Source organism: Oreochromis aureus, linkage group 13 (genome assembly GCF_013358895.1).
Source record: "Oreochromis aureus strain Israel breed Guangdong linkage group 13, ZZ_aureus, whole genome shotgun sequence".
In the NCBI taxonomy this organism is placed as follows: domain Eukaryota; kingdom Metazoa; phylum Chordata; class Actinopteri; order Cichliformes; family Cichlidae; genus Oreochromis; species Oreochromis aureus.
Genome location: NC_052954.1, coordinates 18950388 through 18965084, shown reverse-complemented (window position 1 = coordinate 18965084; position 14697 = coordinate 18950388). Strand labels below are relative to the sequence as shown.

General features: G+C 39.1%; 2 protein-coding genes across 2 annotated transcripts; both read left to right on the top strand.

Annotated features, from left to right (window-relative positions):
* The first annotated feature begins 1328 nt into the window (after positions 1-1328).
* On the top strand, positions 1329-6689 carry ppa1b (inorganic pyrophosphatase 1b). Its single transcript, XM_031735244.2, has 11 exons — positions 1329-1486; positions 2222-2286; positions 2657-2710; positions 4820-4939; positions 5029-5115; positions 5236-5362; positions 5449-5576; positions 5779-5864; positions 5980-6055; positions 6176-6215; positions 6298-6689. The coding sequence occupies exons 1-11, from the start codon at positions 1426-1428 to the stop codon at positions 6327-6329; spliced, it is 876 nt and encodes a 291-aa protein (XP_031591104.2). The 5' UTR covers positions 1329-1425; the 3' UTR covers positions 6330-6689.
* Positions 6690-8280: 1591 nt separating this feature from the next.
* sar1ab (secretion associated, Ras related GTPase 1Ab) lies at positions 8281-13798 on the top strand. The gene is made up of 7 exons (XM_031735263.2): positions 8281-8402; positions 9325-9395; positions 10433-10552; positions 10634-10699; positions 10813-10916; positions 11018-11149; positions 12660-13798. Exons 2-7 carry the CDS (start codon positions 9338-9340, stop codon positions 12774-12776), a joined length of 597 nt encoding a protein of 198 aa, XP_031591123.2. The 5' UTR covers positions 8281-8402; positions 9325-9337; the 3' UTR covers positions 12777-13798.
* Positions 13799-14697: the final 899 nt, after the last annotated feature.

Here is a 14697-nt window from a genome sequence, read left to right as displayed (position 1 = left end):
GAAGATGAACTGGACAGCAACAAGAGCAGGAAGCTGAAGCATGATTGACAACTAACAAGAAATACTGGAAGGACCTAAGAGCAGTTTGTAGTTATTCATGCAGTTTAGAGCTCCACGCCCAATCCTTTATCTTAACTATGTATATTCTTGTATGATTCTTTTTCAAAAGAAAAGATGATTCTCTATGTGTGCGTGTGTGTGATGCCAATAGTTTCCATGTTTGAGAGTGTGCGGGGTGAGATTGACATAATTTTTGTCAACAGAGACTGGATGTTTGTAAACTAGACCAGACAGACAATAAACTAAAAATTCACCAACTATGCATCTGAACAGCCAGACCAAAAACAATCTACTGGCAAAATGCTTCTTGCATGGGTCTGCATGGTGAGGCCATCTTGTTCCAATTTGGGACCTGTAGATGGCGTTACATGGACTCTCTGTTTCCCCCTTCCAGCAGGTTTATTGCAGAGGAGGCATGAAGTGAAAGTAGGAGATATATAATCATTAGAGCTTGAGGTCATCAGTTCCTCCTGCAGATGAAGGGGCACTCAGCTAAAGACATCTTTTCCATCTCCCGATAGCAGAGAGGAAGAGCGGTGCCTTCAGACACTGCACAGGTGTTTTCGTTCAACGTTGACCTGTTTGTAAATTTATGCATGGTGAGGTATCCGCTTCTGTCTGCTTACTGGATTTGAGGCCATCACTTGCACTCCTGTTGCGACTTTAATTGTTTGTGCATATATTTGCACATTGTTATATTTGTTTAACCTGCGTTGTTGCTGCTTTGCTTGAGTTTGTTGATGGGCCTTTTTTCACATTTAACATTAATTCCACATTTAAGTGGAATTTGGAATACATATATTGAGAATCCAGATTTAGACTCTGTTATCAGGACTGTTTTGTCAGGGAACATTTTTTTAAACCACAAAAACAGACAGCTGACATCATTTAAACTCTTAAGTAAGTAGCTAAAGCTTGAAAATGAGAAGAAAACCCTTAAGTTAGCAGGACTGTTTAAATATTTTAAATGAATTTGAGATTAACCCAATTTTCTTATCTTTATTTTTTGCACAAATTTAATATATTATGTCAGTTTGTGAATGTGAATGTCTTATATCTTATATATGTTTCATATTTTTTGTATAAACTCTCAACCTTTAGTACACATGTATCGTGGATAATATTGTTAGCACTGATGTTCACAAATAAAGTTCTAGCTTGTTGGTTAATAATAATGAAGTTCAATGGGTGGAATTTTTTTTTTCTGTTGAACCCAATATTTCCAATTGCCTGTGAAGGCATCATTGGCTAAGTACGCATGCGCGGTGCCCTCGGTGACTGACAACGCAGCGCGACAGCCTTGCGCAGACTACCGACGCCATCCTTCACCCAAATCCAGCGTGAAACAGAAAGCCAAACGAAAACATGAGCTTCTCGGTAGAACAGAGGGGAAACCAGAACTCCCTGAGCTACCGCTTGTTTTTCAGTAAGTAGGAAATAAGCATAAGTTATAACTTTTCGTCTTTATTCTCTACTTTTAGGACTCTCTTCAAACGCCACCGGCTAGCCGCAACCTCCCACGTGTCACTTATTCATTTGTTTTCGCATGTTCCCTTCAGTCATATCAGTGAAGTGTGTGTATTTACATATATCCTTGCAGTAGGAATTAATATAACTTTTTAAAACCGATAGTAAATTTCATCTCTAGTCCAATAAACTGGCCTAACCGGTTCTTTCGGTTTTGCCCTGTGACATAATAATGATGATGGATCTGACATGAAGTGGCGACCTAACAGCTATATACCTGGCTGTACGTGGGAGAAGGAAGTTGTTTTTGGCTCACTTTCGCACGATGTTAAAATACCTGCAGACGACATAAATCCTTGGAGATGGAGGGACAACGCCCTCAATGATTTATAACAACCCCTGCTGTTATTGATTGTGGGTCAAAGTATACTTAGTCAAGGCCCTTGCTGAAATTACTATCAGCACATTATAATCTAGTGTTGTTGTTGTCTCACAGTTTACAGTTTTTATGGCTAGATTACTGCAGGTTTTTCATTAAAGCACGTTCATGCCAGCTGCAGTAAAGAAGCACAGTCCAGCCTTTGTAAGCAGGGGCCTCCGAGCAGGATATGAATGACTTCATTCAGCTGAATGCTGTCATTGAGCAGTTTGTATTTGCCTGCCGTATTCATACAATGTTTAATCTTTGTTGCAGAAAATGCTGAAGGGAAGTACATCTCACCATTTCATGACATACCTATGTATGCTGACGAGGGCCAGGTAAGCCACCTTTACACTGTTACGTGTGTAAATATGTGTGCATTTATAAGATCAGCCCTCAGGATGAATTTCACCTGCAGCACAGGCCGTGATGGTCAGCTGCTTTTTTTTTTTTTTCTGCAGTAGTGAGGCAATAATCGATTCGCAAGGCAGTGGCCTTTACTCCATGTTCTCAGTGCTGTGTCAATACCTTTTGTGATTGCTGTGAATTATTTATCTTATCTGCCAGCAGCACTTAATTGAAGTAATATCTGAGCATGAACTTGGATGCATGATAAAAAGTTTAGAATTGTCTCGCTTAAGTATGTATAAAAAAAACTTAAAATAACTTAAAGACAGTTCAATAGATTTCTTTCTGTCTGTTTTTCAGAACATCTTTCACATGGTTGTTGAAGTGCCAAGATGGACAAATGCAAAAATGGAGGTAAGACTGGTGGTGCGCAAAGTGCATTCTTTCTAAAGGTGCAGTTGATTGACACAAGAAGGAACACAAACACAAAATATATATACTTTTGAGGTGTTTTCACCCACTGAGTGTAGCCCTGACATAGGTGTGCGTGAGAATGCAGATAAGATATTACATGCTTTTTAATCTAGTGCAAAGTCTGTGCAATACCTGTTTGAACCAATAGGAGAATAGTGCAGGTAATAGTCCAGCGTATATAATTTTTCCATTAGTAGACTCCTGTTCTTTGGGAGAAGGGGCAACTTCAGACAATGATCTCCCTTGACAAGGACAGTTTCCAGTGTTCCTGCAGTTTTAAATGATGGTTCTATTAACAGGAAGGCCCTGTATATTAAAAAAAAAAGAAGTTATCCCCCACTTGTTAAAACATGAATTAAATGTTTAACACATTTTTTGGAAAGCAGAGTTCAGTTTTACTAGCTCACTCAGACTGGATTGCTGCCAGACCTGTTGCTTTTAGAAGTCACTTAAAGAGAACCTGTCTGACAGAGCAACATGTCATGCCATGATCTAAAAAACAGATGAGAAACAAAGTCACTGATCTGTAGCAGTCTAGAGAGGGTTACAAAACTATTTCTAAGGCTTTGGGACTAACCAAGAATGATGAGAGCCGTTAACCACAAATGGAGAAAACTTGGAATGGTGGTGAATTTTCCCAGCAGTGGCCACCCTACCAAAATCACTCCGAGAGCATATTTTCTACTCATCCAGGAGGTCACAGAAGAACCCAGAGCAACATCTGAAAAAACTGCAGGCCTCACTTGCCTCAGTGAAGGTCATAGTTCATGATTCAACAATACAAAAAAAGAGAGAGATTAGGTAAAAATGGCATCTATGGCAGAGTTCAAGGAGGAAAGAACAAAAAAATGTGCCTGGATGACTTGTTGTAATTGATGGAACTGTGATTTCAACTCTCAAACAGACAATCCCGAAGAAGAATGCCTCACACAAACACACCAGCAAGTATCCCAAAAAGTTGACTCCGTTCATCGTTTTCGGTGGGAGAAATGTTTTGTCACTCATCAAGTCTCGAGACTGAAGATTTCTCCATAGCGATGTTTAGGGCTCATTAGCAGTTATCACAATCATTTGATTGCAGTTCTTGTTACCAATGGTGGCAAAATCAGTCATGAGGTTTAGGTGGTGATTACTTTTTCACACAGGGCCATATAGGTTTGGATAGCTTTCTTCCCTTAATAGATGAAATCATTCAAAAACTGCATTTTCGAATTACTCAGCTTATCGTTGTCTAATAATCGCATTTATTTGATGATCTGAAAAATGGAGATGTGACAAATATGCAAAAGGAGAAAAAAAATCAGGTTTTTTCACTGCATCGCTTATAGTAGTTAATTTCCTGTGCTAGTCATTTCAATACAGTAATGAGCTGCTTCATAATATGAGTCTGTGACAGTGCTGTAAATGTTTGTGTGCTCACTCCACTGTGACAGTGTGAAGTCATTGTTGCTGCACTGTTATATTTTTCCACTTGCCAAATGTTTGAGTGTTACGATCGCTGTAATTTCTGCCGTTAAAGCGTTTTTCCCTTGGGCGAGAGATGTGAGCACATCTCTAATGAGCTCCACCGCGGACATTATCTCTGCACCAGTTAATCTGTAGCATTTCATTAACTTGCTGTCATTCAGCATTTACAGAATATTTCCCCTACATCTTTATTTGTCAGCTGCTTTCTTCTGTTCCCTGCTGAAGAATCTCCTAAGCCTCTTGAAAGTCGCCTTCATTACTCCAGATTTTCACCACAGGAACTCTGGTTGCAAACATCTTTACCAGGATCTCGTCTTAGCATTTAAGAATAAATTTTCCCTGAGTTTTGTCATCATTAGTGACTTTTTGCACTGTGATGAACTCTCTGAATTCTGCATCAGATCTTGGAAGATTTGGCTTGAGCTTATTCCACAGTGTATTTACTGTGGCTAATGTATTGTTTCCCAATTTGGATAGCTGTATTAAGAATTATTGTTTCTAGCTGTGAATGTTACATTAAGTTCATGCCATCTGCCAGGAATGAACTTAATATTAACTTTATTAAAAATTAATTTCTTTCAGATTGCTACAAAAGACCTGTTGAATCCAATAAAGCAGGACGTTAAGAAGGGCAAGCTGCGCTATGTTGCCAATGTTTTCCCACATAAAGGCTACATATGGAACTACGGAGCCATTCCTCAGGTCTATATTTTGTTCAAAAGAGCTGAAGTATCCACATTAGTAGATTGCTTGAACAGTGAGTGATTTAACTTCCTGCTTTCATGTTTTAGACGTGGGAAGATCCGGCACATAAAGATGGAGATACTGGCTGCTGCGGTGACAATGATCCCATAGATGTCTGTGAGATCGGCAGTAAGGTGCAGTGCATGCTGATGATTTTGGGATTGTGTTTCATTTCATAAATGGATAATACTGCCAATTCTGTGAGTTCTTCTTTGTTACTGAAAATTAACCATGAGCTGGAACGTCCTGTGTAGGTGTGCTCCCGTGGTGACGTAATCAAAGTGAAAGTCCTCGGCATCCTGGCCATGATCGACGAGGGCGAAACAGATTGGAAAGTGATTGCAATCAATGTCGATGACCCCGAGGCCAGCGAGTTTAACAGTAAGCACCTCAGATTTCTCAGTTTTAGTTTTTCTGCATCAGAGTCATGAACTTACGATGATGATGATGATGTTGTCCATCATTAGACATTGGTGATGTCCGGCGCCTGAAACCTGGCTACCTGGAGGCCACAGTCAACTGGTTCAGGAGGTACAAAGTGCCAGATGGGAAACCAGAAAACCAGTTTGCTTTCAATGAGGAGTTCAAAGACAAGGTCTCCACCTAACACCTCATTTAGCCGATAAATCATTTTCTTAAACACTTTGTCTGCATTTCCTTCTTCCTTGTCAAACTTAGCCTTCAGTTTGGGAACTGACAAATTAGTTCCTGCATGTTCAGTTGTAACAGCTTTGATTACTTTATAATTACTATTACACTCCTACACTCAGTTAAGTAGTTACTGTTTTATGTTTCAGGACTTTGCCATTGAAGTAATCAAGAGCACTCACAACTTCTGGAACACCCTCATTTCCCAAAAAGTTAACGCTGGTGAACTGAACTGGTAAACTGTGACTTTTATCAGCTGCTTTTAGAAGAAATGCAAACTTGCAGCCATTAATTTCTTGAATATAAGTAGCCATATTTACTATAAATCTCTATATTATCAAACAAAACAGCAAAAACACATGCGTCTCAGCTGGCGACAGCCCTTTCTGCTGCTCTGCAGATGAAGCTACTGCTGCTGTTGGTGAGGTAAGACTTTTATCCCTGCCAGATTTTGCAATATAACATCAGAAATTTCAACTTTGGGCCTCTTTGATGGATTTTTCTTTCTTTCTTCTTTCTATTTTTTTTTTTTATTTTTTTTTTAAGACATGGCCGTGTGGAAAAGAAGAGCCTGTCCCCTCGTCAGGTAACATTTCATATAATTGTTATGATTACTTCTGAGGTTGAGTGCTCAGATGTGAGATTTACACGGTTGTTTTCATTCGCAGTTGATAAATGGTTCTACTATGAGAGGAAGTAAAAGAAGACCTTCAAGTGGACCAGGAGGAAAGCTCATCTCTCACAGGAATACTTGAAGACAGACTTGGATTAGGAACCAATGGGATGATGGGTGGTGGGGTCTGGGTTTACCTATTTTCTTGTAGATGGAGAAGAATAGCGATACTATTGATCAATAGTAATGATACTGTAGAGAAAGAGAGCACTTATGTCATGACCAACGATTTTTCGCTTATTTACCAAAAAAAAAAAAAAAAAAAAAGTAATCTCTTTGGAGATGTGCTGTAATGAACAAAGTACAGGTACTGTGCCTAGTAGATACGTGTGTCCTGTCTGAGACTGAACTGCTTTAATAAAGCTTCTCTGGTTAATTTATCGTCAACGTGTGACTTTGGAGTCATTAGTGTTTAGTTTAGACCAGTGGTTCTCAAACTGTAGGGTGTTATAGTCGCCTGATTTTAATGGAAAGATGGAGCTGAAACAATCAGTTTTTTAAATTCAATTTTTTTTTTTTTTTTTAAGAGTTCTGCTTGTTTTGTTTTTTTTGTTTTTTTTTTTTTATTGTGATCTGGCTTCTCAAGCGGCATAACAGAAAAGATTGAGAACGACTGGTTTAGACCATGGGCTTTATTGTTATTTATGTTTATATGCAATAACTGGGCACGCCACCACATCCCGTTGAAAGCATCAGAAGATGGCAGCTTCCAACAGGGTACGCTGTGGTCGTTAAAGGATGGATGTGGTCAGCTACAATATTCAGGTAGGCTGTGATATTTCAATGATGCTCAATTGGCATCAAATAGCCGCACCATTTTTACATCATAGCCAAAACCCTGATGCTTTGACACCAGGCAGAACAGATCCATGCTTTCATATTTATGCCAAATTGTGACCCTAAAATCCAAATGTTGCAGCAGAAATTGAGGTAGAGAGAAAAGTAAAAGCCAAAACTTACTTGCATGTACCGAACAAAATAGCCAGTGAGAAAAACGGTTTAAAAAAAGGGGTAACTAAGTTGAATCAGTATATTAGTTTTAAGGGAAATGACGTTTGCTGATAATTTGCAACTGAACTTATCTTTGAGTACTTCCATCCATCCATCCATTCGCTTCCGCTTCTTTGAGTACTTTCATTTCTTTAATTTAAAAAAATGTATTAGTGATTTTAAAAAGTGTTATCTGGCAAGAAACAAAAAGTTTGAGAACTAGTTCAGATCAGACTAAACTCTCATGGTTGTAATGCTGCCACCTAGTGATCACAGCCCTCATCGCCTTTACTTTTACAATATACAGTAATATTTGCACTCTGCTTCAACTACTAGATATTATACATTTCCTCCTGAGAACCGTGGAAAAATGAATCTTCCCATTGAACTCTTTTTTTGTCATTTCCTTCCTCTTTAGCGCTAAAAGAGGCCACCCAAACACGTGAGATATTAATGGAAAGCCCAGGATGTCCTATATTTAGTACATCGGGACTTAGTAGGGTAGCTCAAATAAGTAAAAAGATATAGATCAAAAACAAATGTCCATTACAGAGGACATAAATGAATAAGTTGGTTCTATATATTAAATTTAGATCCCGAGGCCCAGTTTTTGTAGCCCAAAATTATACTAAGAGGCGATTGTGTCTCCTTTATTTTTCAATTCCTGGTAGGAAAACTGTATAATTAATTATTAACATTTAATTACGTTGATACTATGTATTTAGGAAGGTTACACCGAAAATGTGGAAAGATAGTGGCATGAAAAGTATGTTTTTTTTTTTTCACACCCCCATCCCTTCCACACCCCCGCAAACTAAAATTAAACTACAGTCAGCAGTGTGAAAAAGCAAATTAAGAAATAATTAAAAAAGAAATTAATTAAAAAATATTTTAAATTAATGTTTTCAGGAGCGTTTGAAGTGTACTTTTTGAAATTTTTATTATTATTAAAAAACTTACAAACAAAAAACCCCATCATGCGCACTTCTTAACTTGGTGTGTTAGTAGCCAACCCGGTGACGTACTTCCGGTTAACTGTCAAAGTTAGAGGCTTCGAGACAGAAAAAAAAAACAACGGACGAGTTCAGTTCACTAACATTGCTGACCAAGGTAACGCCGCAAATGCTGATTTAAGTTGACTTTGTTGGGGTTTAAACTTTTCCATTCAAGTCTGCTTATTGAAGCCATTTGCCGACATCATAAAGGCCGAGGACTGGTCACTGTGGACCCCTTCGCGCGCTCGTGTTTATTAAATTTACCGTTGTTTATTAGCTGACGTCGGTACCGCGGAGCTGCACGTGATAAGCTGGACTATAGTAGTGATTTCACTGGAACGAGCGTTTATAAAGAGTAGTGAGCCAGTCGTGATTTCTGCTTTTAGCCGTGTTTACTTGTTTTGGAGTGCTGATTTGTTCATTTCATCACTAAAACGGCAAAGCAAAGTTTATGAGCAGTGCCTACAGTGCTACAGCTTTAAATCCACAGATGAAGCAGTTAAATGCCACGCTGATATTTAAGTGACCCTATGAAAACATTATATAATAAAGGCATTAACAATTGGGTAATTTCTCAGAGCCCACAGGCCTCACTATTCACTTTAAGTTCACCCAGTGACAGGTGTTTGTGTGTCATTGAGCGAAGGCAGGGGGAGACTACCAAGATCAAGTGTCCTTGTCGCAACCCTCACAAAAATAGTCAGGGGAAGATCACTGTGAGCGAGTGAGACAGCTCTCAGATCAAACCAGCGTCTGAAAAATCACTGAAGGCTGTTTGTTGCTTTGCTTAGCTCCTTTCCTTTCAAGCTTTAAAACTCGTGTGATTACACGGAGCTTACACATACCAGCAGAGTAATCCACGCAGGGTCAGGAATAATGGTTAACAATGAGCTTCAGTGCTCGATGATGGCTTTTTGTAGTAGTTTTAAAAAGTTTTTATTTGAGACATGTTTTCATTTACAGACTTTATGACTAGCATCTTATGTACATCACTGTCTTTAATTTGTCATAATTAACTTCAGCTTTCTGTCTTTCAGGAAGTCATCAGAAATGTCTTTTCTATTTGATTGGATCTACAGGGGCTTCAGCAGCGTCTTGCAACTATTAGGTATTGAAATAAATCTCCAAATTTTCATCCATTATCATCCTATATTTGCCATTTATCTGAGTCTGAATTGTGGCAGGCTAAGTAGAGACCTCCCTCTCTCTTCCCACCTCCTCCTGCTTTTCCTGAAAGGACTCCAAGGTGGTCCCAAGCCAGACAAGAGATGTAATCTCTTTAGCATAACCTGGTTGTGCCCCTGGGTTTCCTCATGGTAGAACATACCCTGAACACCTCACCTAAGACGCACCTGCGAGACATTCTGGTCAGATTTCTGTACCACTCAAACTGTCTTTTTTCAATATGGTGGTGTAGCAGCTCTACTCTGAGACACCTTTCGGAGGAAGCCGATTTCTGCTGAGTCTCGAGCTGAGTGTCATCCCAGCTGCTTTACACTCCTCTGAAAACCACTTCAAAGTAAGGTGGAGGTCATGACTCGATGTTCAGATGAGATCCTGAGACCACCAAACCCTCCACCCTCCACCCCTTGGCTAGATATCCCATAAAAATAAGATAAGCCCATAAGAATCATTAACAGAACTGATAACAAAGGGCAGCCCTAGTGGAGTCCAGTATCTGTATTATAGCTGGCAATGGAAACCATAATATCCTCAAATATCCTTGAGAGGATCTAGAGCTGGTTCTGTGTTCCAGAATATCAGATCTCAGCAAAAACTTAGTGTGTGAAAAAAACAATGGAATTTTCTGTGCCTCAGCTTTCGCAGGTCAAGGACACAAGGATGAAATACTAAACAATGCCTGAATCAAACCAAAAGGAAAAAGGACAAAATAGCTTGAGACTGATATTGTTGTTTTACAAAATGGTAGCTTGGAGGTGGTAAATAGACAGTTTGTAGTAAATTCCAGCCTGAATACTAACAAATATGCAGATTTTCACTTTGTTTTTGGCATTCACTCTATTTCTACAAAACATAGATATATAAATATATGTCTTACAGATATTTCTATGACTATTCTGGCTCCCAGTTCTCCTGCTCAATGTTTCTTTTAAACCCATCAATTTGACTTCTTTTTGCTATCAGGGTTGTACAAGAAGACTGGGAAGATGGTTTTTCTTGGACTAGACAATGCTGGAAAAACAACGCTCCTGCAGATGCTCAGGGATGACAGGCTGGGACAGCACATGCCGACACTATACCCAAGTATATTTTCACTTGTCACCTCAGGAATTAGCGATGTGTTTCTTCACTGCTTATCCTAAAGTCAATCCCCTCTTCCCCTAGCATCCGAGGAGCTGACAATAGCTGGAATGACTTTTACGACATTTGACCTTGGAGGTCATACACAAGGTGGGGGTAAAAAAAAAAAGTGATTCTCAATCTTATTTTTGAGCTTTCCAAAATATTATTGATGTATTTGTTGAGGTGTTGCACAAAAATACTGAAAATGTGTGTCTTTACAGCACGAAGGATCTGGAAGAACTACTTCCCAGCCATAAACGGTATCGTGTACATGGTGGATTGTGCTGACCATATGCGACTAGCAGAAGCAAAAGTTGAACTGGATGTGAGTTAATTGTACTGATGTCAACACAGACAGCTGCCCATAGCTGCCACTGATAGGAATGATCTGTATGATATGTCTGATATGACACTTCTTGTGTGTAGGCCTTGTTAACAGATGAAACCATTGCAAACATCCCGGTTCTAATCCTGGGCAATAAGATAGACCGTCCAGAGGCCATCAGTGAGGATGCACTCAGGGGAGTACTTGGTCTTCAGGGGCATACAACTGGAAAGGTTTGTACAAGAAATGTGGGATTAAATGATGATGTGATGTCTGGCAGGAGCTTTATATCTGCTGAGCATTAGAGTCATTTGGTATTCATACGGTCTAAACCATAAACTGTATTTAAAAGGTTAACGTAGTCTCTGGAAAAGTGAAACCTGGTCAAAGTACTTCAAACCTGCATTCTTTTTAGTGGCCAGCAGGAGGCGACACCTCTGGTGGGAAAAAGCAGTCAGATTGTATAAAGGTCTATGAGAAAGTGCTGCTCACTTGAACTTTGACCTCAGTAAATACTTTCCTGGTGTCTTTACAGTCTGAGTTCTCAGTTCATAACTTACTGCACATGACGTTCTTTTGTAAAGTACGGTCCCTTTTGGAATAAAATACAGGATAAAGCTGGCTACGCCCCTGTACCAGCTGTGTGTTTCACAGTCAAATCTAACTTTTGCTTGTTACATCCAGTTAAAAAAAAATCAAGGTGTGGCAGCCAAAATGTCAAACTCAAGGCTTCAAAACAGCACTTAAAAGAAAATAAAAGGCGATGCCACGATGCCTATATCAATTTCTTACTGTTTGTACACGTTACTGTGTTGGAAAGACTAAAATAATCATAGCAACAGTACTTAGAGACAGTCTTCTTACTATGCTTTTAAGACTTCAACAAGTAGTACATATACACTCGCTGGGTACTGGGTTGGACTTCCTTTTGGTTTCAGATCTGCTTAAATTCTACATGGCATAATTTATCAAGGACAAATTCCTCTGAGATTTTAGTCCATATTGATATGATAGCATCACACAATTTCTACAGATTTGTCAGCTGCACATCCGTGATATGAATCTCCCGTTCCACTGCATCAAAAAAAGTGCTCTACTGGATTGAGATCTGGTGACTGTGGAAGCCATTTGAGCACACCGAACTCGCTGTGACATTGAAGAGACCATTTTAAGATGATGTGAGCTATTTGACATGGTGTGTTATCCTGCTGGAAGCTGCCATCAGAAGCTGGGTATACTGTGGTCACAGTGGCTATCCATTTACTTTTCAGGAGCCAGATCGCAGCTGGGTGGACTCAGCAGTCAGCCAGCTAACAATATAAAATCTGGTGAAGACCTGCTCAGCCTCAGTGTATGCATTGAGTGGGGATCACATTATAAATATATAGATATTTGGATTACTGAGCAGTTCAGGGATACCTAACAAAGTGGCTGGGTAGTGTATGTGCATTCTGTGCAACAAGGCCAAATCGACCTACAGAAGAAAAGACTGCCCCACAACGATATTTTACTCCACTTAAATTTTTTTGTATAAATCTGAGAGATCATTTCTGGTTCAAGACCTAAGCGTGGGTTTATTGATCCATGCTGATGAGTCAGGCAAAACCTTTTCTAATAGAGCTTAAAGCACGGTTAAAGTTTAAGATGTGTGTTGTATGTGTTCAGTGTTCATGGGCAAGGTTGCTGGATAGAGTTGTAGATTTGAAGCTGTTCTTTTTGATGTGTATTTTTGTTTCTTTTCAGGGCAAAGTGCCGCTGAAGGAGCTGAATTTGAGGCCAATGGAGGTGTTCATGTGCAGTGTGCTGAAGCGACAGGGATATGGAGACGGTTTTCGCTGGCTTGCCCAGTATATCGATTGATTGACATTCTTTAATAGCCTTAACCAGATTTGTTCCACACAAAACTACCTGCAGTAGAGAGAGATTTTATTAAATATGCCAGTACAAAATATGTTTTGTATTTAAAAGCCCAGCATTATTCATCTGTTTGAAGAATCCTGTATTTTATCTCAGTCGTATCGCAGCAAGTCAAAGATAAGTTATGAATCATTGGCCTGTATTATTCAGACTGAGTGTGGAGAAAAGCTCCATGCTGTGGTTCTTCTACCTTTACCTAAAGCCTGTAGGGAATTGTTTCTGCCGTATAGGACATGCCATGGCTGTGAACTTGTTTCAGACCCGGGTTTATTTTTGGCTGCTGGTGTTGGCTTACAGCGAAGGTCAGTGTAGTTAACACTGTGTGTTTAGAGCAGCTCTTCTTTGATTGAGGATGAAACATTTTTGTTGGCAAGATTGCACATTATTTATTCTGTTTTATTTTTTTCTCTTTCAATTGATCGTTTTCAAAAACAACTTTTTTTCCTAGAAAGTGCTGCAAAAATGTGTTGGTGTATTTGTTAAAGTCAATTTGGAAGCCTACCTCGGAGGATGCTGACAGTTCTTGTGATAGTATGTTTATTTTAAGGTTTACATTTAGGTTTACAAACACGGCCACTAACATTAATGTTACCACAAGTGCACTGACTGACTTTTTGCCTCTACTAGATATCTACGCCAGCCAAACACACCGATAGGTGACTGCACTGAAAAGACTTGAGTACTTTGTGATTGGTTGCTGCTAACAGTACGCAGTGATTTATGAGAGTACTTGGGTGGTGCTTAGCAAAAAAAAGCTTATGCAGTATTTTTGGATAAAATTATCTTAAAACATTATAAAATATTTTATGTATAAGAGTGTATTTATATTTTGCAATAAAAACTGGTCTGTCTGTTACTTCGCATTCATAATGCTTGATATATCTCATACAAAAAAGATCTCATATTCTTATCGGGTGTGTTGTGCAATATTTTAGCAAAATAAATATGTTTGGTAACTCTTTAAACCTTGTTTAAGAGATTTTAATTCATTTTTGGTTCATCCACCAAAGGACCATCCATCCATCTATTTATCCATTCACATTCACAAGACTCACTGGTCCTCCTAGAACAGGAATGTCAAACTTATTGAGCTTTAGTGGGCTGGACCAGTGAAAAGCTCCTTTCTGTCAGTGTAAAGAAGTTTAACTACACACTTAAAGGTGTGAAAACAGCTGTGTACTGCCTTTTGTTCCTGGTTATGCTAGGCTCAGGGACTCTGCTGATCGTCTGCCCCGTGACAATGGGTGCTCTCACCAAGCTTCGTTCTGTTTAAAGGATGTTAGCTACCACTCACCGCTTGTCTGCAGGCTTTATTAAATGGAAAACTTCCACAACAGTTTAACATCCCAGTTCTAGAGCATTAAGGGCTAACACAGAGAGACAGACGACCCTTCACATTCACATCAGTCAACTTAGAATCACCAATGAACCTAAATGAAAACTTGTTTTTGGGCTGCAAAAGTACCTGAGGAGAAAAATGCCTCACCTTGGATTTGAACCCAGGGCCACAAACCACTGTACCACTTTTCCACAGATATTAGCAAGCATTCGGTAGAATTAAAACACAATATGCCATTCCATATGTGATAAAATGCTCTAAAATAAAATATTTTATCTGCTAAGAAATATTCCCAAAAAAGTGGTTGCTGGTATTTAAACTTGTAAACAATCCAACATGTCTCTTATGAACGATATCAAGTCATTTTCAGCAGGATAAAGTATTCGTTCCTGTCACAACGTAGAAGCTGCAAAAAAACAAATACAAAACTAAATACCAAAAACAAAACAAATCAGGTCAGTACGATTAAAAATGTCTTTCCCAAGTGTGATCTGGCAAAGAGGACAACAGAAATTGCATGAAAAA

What these genes read in the sequence shown, in the direction of transcription:
- sar1ab (XM_031735263.2), top strand. Translation starts at nt 9,338, where the DNA reads ATGTCTTTTCTATTTGATTGGATCTACAGGGGCTTCAGCAGCGTCTTG. An exon ending in CAGCGTCTTGCAACTATTAG is followed by an intron (nt 9,396 to 10,432) that starts GTATTGAAATAA and finishes TTTTGCTATCAG; the next exon opens with GGTTGTACAAGAAGACTGGG. An exon ending in CATGCCGACACTATACCCAA is followed by an intron (nt 10,553 to 10,633) that starts GTATATTTTCAC and finishes CTCTTCCCCTAG; the next exon opens with CATCCGAGGAGCTGACAATA.
- ppa1b (XM_031735244.2), top strand. Translation starts at nt 1,426, where the DNA reads ATGAGCTTCTCGGTAGAACAGAGGGGAAACCAGAACTCCCTGAGCTAC. An exon ending in GAGCTACCGCTTGTTTTTCA is followed by an intron (nt 1,487 to 2,221) that starts GTAAGTAGGAAA and finishes TCTTTGTTGCAG; the next exon opens with AAAATGCTGAAGGGAAGTAC. An exon ending in TCTGTGAGATCGGCAGTAAG is followed by an intron (nt 5,116 to 5,235) that starts GTGCAGTGCATG and finishes CGTCCTGTGTAG; the next exon opens with GTGTGCTCCCGTGGTGACGT.